The 8,158-nt window shown below is 46.9% G+C and overlaps 1 protein-coding gene across 7 annotated transcripts in view; it reads right to left on the bottom strand.

Annotated features, from left to right (window-relative positions):
• Nucleotides 1-4,159: 4,159 nt before the first annotated feature.
• s100p (S100 calcium binding protein P) overlaps nt 4,160-8,158 on the bottom strand; it is a 30,000-nt gene continuing 26,001 nt past the window's right edge. For 5 of the 7 annotated variants that reach the window (XM_006637406.3, XM_015360836.2, XM_015360835.2 and 2 more), the window contains 3 exons: nt 7,627-7,822; nt 7,079-7,359; nt 4,160-4,823 (listed from right to left, as the gene is read on the bottom strand). In XM_006637406.3, coding sequence (XP_006637469.3) covers nt 4,754-4,823; nt 7,079-7,359; nt 7,627-7,822 — 547 coding nt within the window. In that variant the 3' untranslated portion in view covers nt 4,160-4,753. Of the gene's footprint in view, nt 4,824-5,267; nt 6,187-6,300; nt 7,360-7,626; nt 7,823-8,158 lie in introns of those variants that run through there. The other 2 variants (XR_001480071.2, XM_015360833.2) reach the window with 2 other exon arrangements.

Here is an 8,158-nt window from a genome sequence, read left to right as displayed (position 1 = left end):
TACTTACACCCGCCTTTTTAGTGTAGTTTAAGGGTGTTGGTGACAAACCAAAAAGAGAAAATGCGTGTCTTGAGAACTGAAAAATAAATGTCCTTTTTTTACACTGAAATCAAAAAGATTAAACAAAGTTGATGGGGCACTTTTTTACACCGTAAGCGGAAGAAGAAATAACAATAAACACACAACTTGTATTAAAGCAAACAACTTTTGGATTATTTCACAAATGCAGGAAAACGACAAGGTGGGCCAGAGTTGGCTGGCACCTGTTAAAAAGAGCGAAGTACAGGGCAGGCGGAGCGACCAGCCGCGCTCGAGAAGACACACAGTAGGCTTTCCAGCTCATGGTGCGTCTCCAAACATGAATCACACTAGTAAGAGGAAAATTAACAGTCACAGACAAGGTTAAAAAAACAACTGTAGAGGGCAGAGAAGAAGGTTGTGTTAAAGACCATCATCCAGGTGGGGCTGCACATTGGTGGAGGTGGAGAGGGGTCCCCATTACCTGTAAAGCGCTTTGAGTGGAGTGTCCAGAAAAGCGCTATATAAGTGTAAGCAATTCTTAATTATTATTATTATTATTATAAGAGGACTCGGAGCCTTGAAGGATGTTGTCTTACTCCCTCGTGCTTCTTCAGCTGGGAACAGAGCTGCTGTGCTGTTACATTCCACTTTCAGAAAGCACTGCGCCCAGGACTCCAGACTCAGTTCACAACCCCGGATGGCAACGTATTTACTCATTCGGACTGATTGCCGCTGTGGCTCATTAATCAAAGGGGAAATGACGTAGTGGAGACGACGAATCCATTCAGGCGAGCGTTAGTCATGCGGTTGATGTTGTGGCTCACGGTGTTTGAATTGAATCAGATTTGGTCTGAATTCCGAGGTCCAGTTCTGCTGGAGCTGCAGTAGGTGTGGAATATTGGAAGTAATATCTTTCACGTAGATCTCAGATCATCCGAAGCATCGAGACGAGTCTGTTCGTATGAAGCCGTAATTTAAAACTGCTGAGGCTGAATGATTTAGTCTCTGTTATCTCCTTGTTCACTATTCACAGACCCTTGGCACCTGCAGTTTGTTCTTCAACAACAACAACAACAATAAAAAGTAGCAACTAGGAGATTTATTAAAAACGAAAGATTATAAAAATTGAGTACAGTGAATTCAGTGAAAGTACTGAATACAGTTTTGCATTTTCCATCTGCTACTGAGCTGTTTTCGCATGGATCAGTACAAGTACCAGAACTCACATCCAGACCTTCTCTGTCCCGCTGTTTGCCTGCGGTGGTTTTGAAGTGTGCCGAAGCCCGGTCCGCTCTGGTCCCGGCCAGTGGCACTGGGACGCCCGGCGAGGGCAGGGTCAGTGAGCCAGCTTTGGCCCCTTGTCTTACTGCCTGGGTGGGTCTCTCTGATTCCAGAGGAGCCGGTTCCGCGAGTCTGAAGGATTCCTGTCTGGTTTGAAGGTTGTTCCAATGTCCGAGCTGGGACAGCGTCAGGGCGCGTTGGAAGGAAGGGAAAAGCACATTGCAGCTGAGGTGCCACTCACTCCTGAAGGAGCTGAAATATTCCCATCCCTCATCCTTCCTGCTTTTCAGTGTGCAGTTAACCTCCTGTAAAGGTGTGTTTTAAGTGTTCGAGTGCCTATGACTGTTTTGTATGTACAGAGCTTTGGGCTTCTACAGGATGAAAAGCAATGAGAAAATGCAAGGAGTGACATTAATATTCTCCTGCTGTATTCCCACATTCTGGGAAGCTCCCTCTAGCAGCAACACCCTGGACAACTTACAAGCGTGCTCCTCTCTTCCTGGTTCAATGCTGAGTTTTCTTTGGAATAATGAATTCCCTTGAGTTCCCTACATTATGTAGCGTTTTTCATCCCTAAGGACTGCAAATCAATGCTGGAGTGGAGAAGACATTTCCCTTAGGTTGGGAAATGAAGGTTTAAAACCAACACTGTTTGATGGTGTCATTTAATGTTATTTACCCTCACCTCCCCCCCCAGAAAAAAACACACCCTCTAGCATATTCTCATTTATGTGAGGATTACTGTTACCGTGTTGCCGTCGGTGCCTAGCGAGTTCGTCAGCGGGCCGGGGGCCGGACCGTGAAGGTGAGTGGAGGGGAAGGTCGAGGCCTTCGCTGTGACCCCAGCTCCGGCAGCTCCTGGGGGAGGGGGTGAGCGCAGTGGGGCCCCCTCCACCGGACACCCCAGCAGCCAGCTGCTCGCTGCAAGTGACATGGTCGGTTCCACCAGTAGCCTGCGGTTTGGCCACGTGCCCGCTTTATTTGGGTTTTTCGAAATAAATAGTTTGTACTTTTTTTTGCGATCTTTTACGTGCGTGTGGCAGCAGTGAGTAATCATTACTGGAGCTGTAAAGCTTGCCCGCTCACGTTACAGGAAAGAGGAGTGCCAAGGCCTTCTCCAAACTGCAAATTATTGGGCAGCTGCTTTTTTTAAACATACAGCTGTAAATGCTGCAGTATGTTTATTTGAATGCTTTTGGGGGGTGTGTTACAGTTTGAACCCTACGTGACTGCGCCGTGCTGACAAAAAGGCCTTTTCTTTTATGACTTCAGCAGTGTCATGTTGGCATCATCAGCAAAACGCCTCGGATCGTCCTCAGATTAAATGATAAAATGTAACACATTACTACCAGAGGTACGGGGGTGGCCTTTATTTCGCATGCACTCTGTGGGTGAGATGTTTTTCTTTTTTTCTTTGCTCATCAGTGCAGGCTTGCTCAGGCTCATGCATGATGTTTGTAATTCTATAGTGAGCATTAAAAGAAAACAATTAAAACAGGATCTAATTCACCAGATGATCATCAGGAAAATGCTAATTGTTGGTAGCATGTACACTAACATTTTGACAAACAGGTGTGACATTGGAGTCAGCAGGGCTGATCAGCAGGGTGTTTACAGCCCAGGAGTGTGTCTGGAAGCCATGCCAGCTGCCCCTAAGTGACTCTCGTCTTGTGAACTTCTGTCCTGTTCCTTTCGACACTGCCTGGACAAGTATGTACTGTACCTGTTATCGCAAATGACAAAACTTTGTCCTCCCAATGTTAGAGCTGACTGTCTGACTATAACAACATAATGAAATGTCTGAATGAGTTTTAGTGTGGGTTTGAAGAACGGGCTCATTAGTGACGATCGTAGCTCTTGCATTCTGATGAGCTCCTCTAGTTCTGTGAGGTCCTGGCACTCACTGCTCACCTCTTCCCTTGTTACAGTAGAGTGTCCCACTTTCCACCTGCCAGTGGATCTTCAGCTTTCTCACAGATAGAAGGCAGTGGGTGTAGCTCAGCCCTTATCTGTCAGACTGTCTGTTAGTGAGTGCTGGTGGACCTCAAGGATGTGATGATGATCTAGGGGACGCGCATCAACCCGTCTCCTCCCTCTCGCGGTGCTCTCCAGCTTCCTGGAGCTCCAGAAGTTTTGTGGCTTTTCTGGGATACAGCACAAGGAACACAAACTGCAGATCATGGGTGTGAAAGCCATTTCTAAGGTGTATGTTATGTAGGACTTTGTAGGAATCAGCTGGTCTGATTATGAACCTCAAATCAGGATGAAATGGCTACACAGGTGCCTCGCCCAGCCTTTGCGTTTAAATCACAAGTGACCGACGAACTTTCTCACTTAAACATCTGTACACTTGTGGGAGGCTGGACCAGGCTACCCTGCCCTGTTGCTGAAGCAGATACCTCCTGTTTCAAGAAACAGCTGGATGAGATCAGTTAGCAAAAAAACAAGCAAGATGGGCTTCCTTAGCAAGAGATCATTTTTATCAGGGAAGAAGAGAAGTACGTTCTGATATTGATCTATGTTTTTATCACTTGTTCTCTGGTTTTTGTCCACTAGTTCTCCTGCACAATAAACAGCAGAGGGTGCCAAATTCCTATGTCAGAAATGCGTAGGAGCCGCACACAGGTTGTCTCCATTAACATTGATCTCTTCAGAGAGAAAGAGGATGCCCGTGGAAATTTAGAATAATTTGTTACTTCATGGAAATCACCGATAACATACAGATGATTAACGGTGCTTATTCACAACACTTGAAATACTTAACTTCTGTACTATCAAGGTAATATTTATACCTTTAACTGTTTTTGGAGTTCCACTTCCAGAACTCAGGTTTCATTTTTATAAGAACAGCTCTGAGTTCCAGTGTGTGTCAGTTTTAATTACGTACTTCCAGTATGTTAAAGTGATACAAGAGTGCTTTGCTCATTGCAAACACATTTTGCTGGTGAGTCCAGGACCCAGGTGGACACCACCGCTGGGCGGTCAGTGCACTGTGGCCCTCGCTGAGGCGAGGAACTGTAATCCTAACCCTAACGAAACTGCAGCGTCCAGTTTCCTGCGGGGGGTCATCCTTGCTCTTGCCAGAGCTCTTCGGCGTCCAGCACAGATGTTCGCAGTCTGACTCCGCGCAGGGGCAGCTCCAGAGCCGCAGGGAGCTTGGGCCTGCCGGGGAGACTCCCACGAAACAGCGTTCTCCTCCCCTGAACAGTGTTTCCATGCGTGGGCCGGCCCGGCGATCAACAGAACAAGTACAGCAGGAAGAGGCCCACCCTGCTGGATGCTTTGCAGCGGTTTGCAACGCTGATGTCACTGCAGAAACGGCTCATGCTGCGCTTGCAGCTCCAGGGCGTTTTCCCTCCGTTTGGAGAGATGGTGTTCGGCGTGAAGGGGGATCAGGCTCTGGAGAGTGACTCCCTTCCCCGCCGGGACCATGGGATGTGGGCTTCGTCACTCACGCCCTCTCATGGCAGGATGACGTGCTGTAGTGTCTTCTCAGCATCTCTTCCGGCCACTTCTTATTTCTTGGAAAAAAAGACAGGGAGTCTGATAAGAGAGAGGAGCACAGCTCCAGTCCTGCAGGGCCAGGAGAGTTCTGGCTTTCCTTCAATCTGAGCCCTTCATCACCCAACTGAGCTCATTAGTTTCTTAATTGTACAAGCTGAGGCCTTGCTGGAGGTTTATAGAGACCTGCTGCATGGTGGCCTGCGAAGAGCAGAGCTCCCTGGAGATAAGAGCAGTGGTTTAAATAAAGATTCCCAAAGTTACATACAGCATAGTAACTCAATACAATTCCTATATATAACATTATTAACTTAATAAATGAATAAATGATCTTTTCATTGAAATCCATCCTAGATTTGAACTGTGAAAGTATTTTCAAATAATTTATCAAACCGATTTGTTATAAAGATCTTTATTTTTTCATTTATCAATGGTAATCAACAGTATAAAAAGTAGCTCGCCACCTTGGTGTAGACACTGGAATAGCATGTTATAGGATCTGCAGAGGCTGGGTTTGTTAGGAGCCCGTACAGTGACTGAGTCTGTGGCCCTGCTGTTCCCACGTGTGGATGTCAGGTGATTCCAATGATGTCCTCAGCTGATCGTGACAATTTCCAATAGGAAGTGTGTAAGAAGAATTCCTTCCCTCTCTCTCCAACTGAAGCAGCTTCAGTTGCCTCTTCCCACAGTGCCTATTAATCTACCCAGCTGCTCTTTAATGTGCGCTCCTTGCCACAGTCCGTGCCGTTCCACAAAGAAACCTTCTGAGGAAACTAACAACTGTGCCACACTGAGCTCTGCTGCAACATGACTGATTCTGAGGTGCTGGTCACACGTGTCTCAGCGTGGCTGAGCTTGGCACTGCGAATGGAATTAAAAAAGGAGATTTAAACTTTTACTGCGGTATGCCTAAATTTAGCTCAGGAAGTACATTTCACACATTGTCTTCCATCAGAGACAAACACTTGAGAATCCTCACAGTGCTGTGAAATTGTAGCAGATGGTACAGTCAGTAGTACGTTTAGTTTGTAAAGCAGTTAATAAGCTCATTTGATTTTTAGGTGAAGTTTAGCCCAAATTAAGGCTGTGTTGGAGTACAATGATTCCAGAATTGCCTGCTCACAGTTACGCTGACATCACTTGCATTTAAAATATAGAACACCGTGTTTGCAGCACTTAAACACTGCAGCGTGCAAGACTTTTGTTCCAAAGGGGAAAAACTGAACAAGAAGGAACCATTGTTGGCAGCTGTTTTAAATTCATTACTTAATTTCCACTGATCATCAGATCCATTCCCAGAAAGCCGTCTATTCCTGGTGCGGGACTCGGCAGCCCGGAGCCTGTCCCGTCCTGGAGGCACGGGGATCGGGAAGGGATCATGCCCTGCAATGAGACGCCAGGCGCAATTTCCATTTGAAAATGCAGTAAGAGAGAAATCACATTTTAAAAACCGCCGTCGCTCTCGTTTTGAAATGTGAGCAATATGAATTTGATTACCTGTAATACATCAGCACTGAGGCTGGAATATCAGTCTTACCCAGGGCTGCATACCTTTACCTGAGCAGTAGAGTATTGCTAACAATTTCCCCGGATGTGCCTTCTGTTTATAGTCATGTGTAGTTGCACAGTGCTTGCTGTTGGGGTTCGTAACTGTACTGCCAAACAGTACATTTCACACTGTAATTTAACAGGTCTGATCCTGCTTGACTTAGTCTGGCATTATAATCCCTCTCATCTGCTCGTGAGAGTTTTCAATGCCTCAGTACCACATTCCTAGAGTCAGATCTGGGTGCCTTCCCTACTGAACCCCAATAAACTGAGCAGTCCAAGAGTTCGAGGGCAGACAACGAGTGCTCTCTGTCATCGTTTGTTTTTAGAATTGTCTTTTTAAGGTAAGGGCAGAGATATGGAAGTATCCAGAAGAAAAAAGCCAAAGTGAGACAGGTGCTGTATGATCGTTAAACACAATAAATCCAGTGAAAGTGTTCTTTCCCTTTGTTAGGACTTTTCCTGAATGTTCAGCTTTGGGATTTGAGCAAAGATTTGCTTTTCTCCAGCACACTGTTTGCTGGTTCTGATCCACAAAGCCGGTCTGAAGCAGTGAAGCAGTGAAGCCTCAAAGGATAATTTCAGAACAGGAACAAAAACACATTTTCAGATGCAGATTTTCTGGGAGGGAGGGTGGCGTGTTTTCCAGACAAAAACGTCGCTCCTTGAGGTTTTGGAGGAGACGGCAGGAATGCGCTTTAGTGCTGATCTTTTTACGCTGTTTCACCTTTTGATTTTGTTGATGTGTTCGCACAGAATGGAGAGGTGCTGGGTGAGCTTCACCAGGGCGACGATGAGCGCCCCCCCCAGGAGCGTGCAGGAGGGCCAGAGCAGAGAGAGCAGCACCGCCCTGCGGCCGTGCAGCCGGGTCAGGAGCACGCTGGCCTGCCCTTCCCCGGGGTCGTAGTAGCAAGGGAAGTGCTGGTGCACCTTCAGGCGCTCGGAAATGTTCCGAATTATCGTCTGCGCCACGGAGTAGTCCTTCCGGCATTTGGGCACAAAAAAGCACTAGAAAGAGAAAGAAAAAGGGTCTGTAATCGAAGTCAGCACACTACACACAACATTTAAAATGTCAGAGGCCTCGTATTAAAATGAAAAGCCTTAACAGACGGGGCAGTGAAACTGGGACACAATACCACACCTACAATGACAAATGTATCCATGCCTTGTGCAACTTGTGTCACGCAGAGCCCGATGAGGACAATGTCCCCAGTAAGCACTGAGTCACGCGACCTTATTGACTAGTATTCTGGCTGGCGTCGTGCCTGGACTCACCTCAGGATTCAGCTCCTGCATCTCCTCGTTGTGGGAGAGCCGAGCTGCTTTCCCAGAAGAGTTGAGCATGACAAACACTTGCAGACAGGGGTACCTCGAGCCCTTCCAGCAGTCCGAGCCACAGCTGTAGCTACAGTTCACGTCGGCCACGATGCTGGAGTTGAGCACAGTGCAGTTGGACTCCCCTGTCCATATGCTGAAGACGATTCAAGAAAGAAAAAGGATTATATACTGGTTACCAGTTATAATGCCAAGTATTACCTAGATACTAGCTTTAAAGTCATGGATAACAGACTATTATCCCTGTTTTCATACCCTGCCCACGCAGAGTCTGTATTTAATAATCCACTATGACTCTATAATGCTGTACCAGCACGGGTGGAACAAGAGATTCAGAGAAGGTTTGCCTGGCAGCACTGGGTCCAGACCTGCGTGGGTTTCCTCCAAAGACATACTGGCAGGATAAATGGCTTCTGGGAAAACTAGCTCTGGCAAGTGACAAGGGATGGACTGGCATCCTGTGCAGGGTGCA

Source organism: Lepisosteus oculatus, chromosome 13 (genome assembly GCF_040954835.1).
Source record: "Lepisosteus oculatus isolate fLepOcu1 chromosome 13, fLepOcu1.hap2, whole genome shotgun sequence".
Lineage (NCBI taxonomy): Eukaryota > Metazoa > Chordata > Actinopteri > Semionotiformes > Lepisosteidae > Lepisosteus > Lepisosteus oculatus.
The sequence above is the reverse complement of the archived record's forward strand: the minus strand, read 5'-3'. Positions and strand labels throughout refer to the sequence as shown.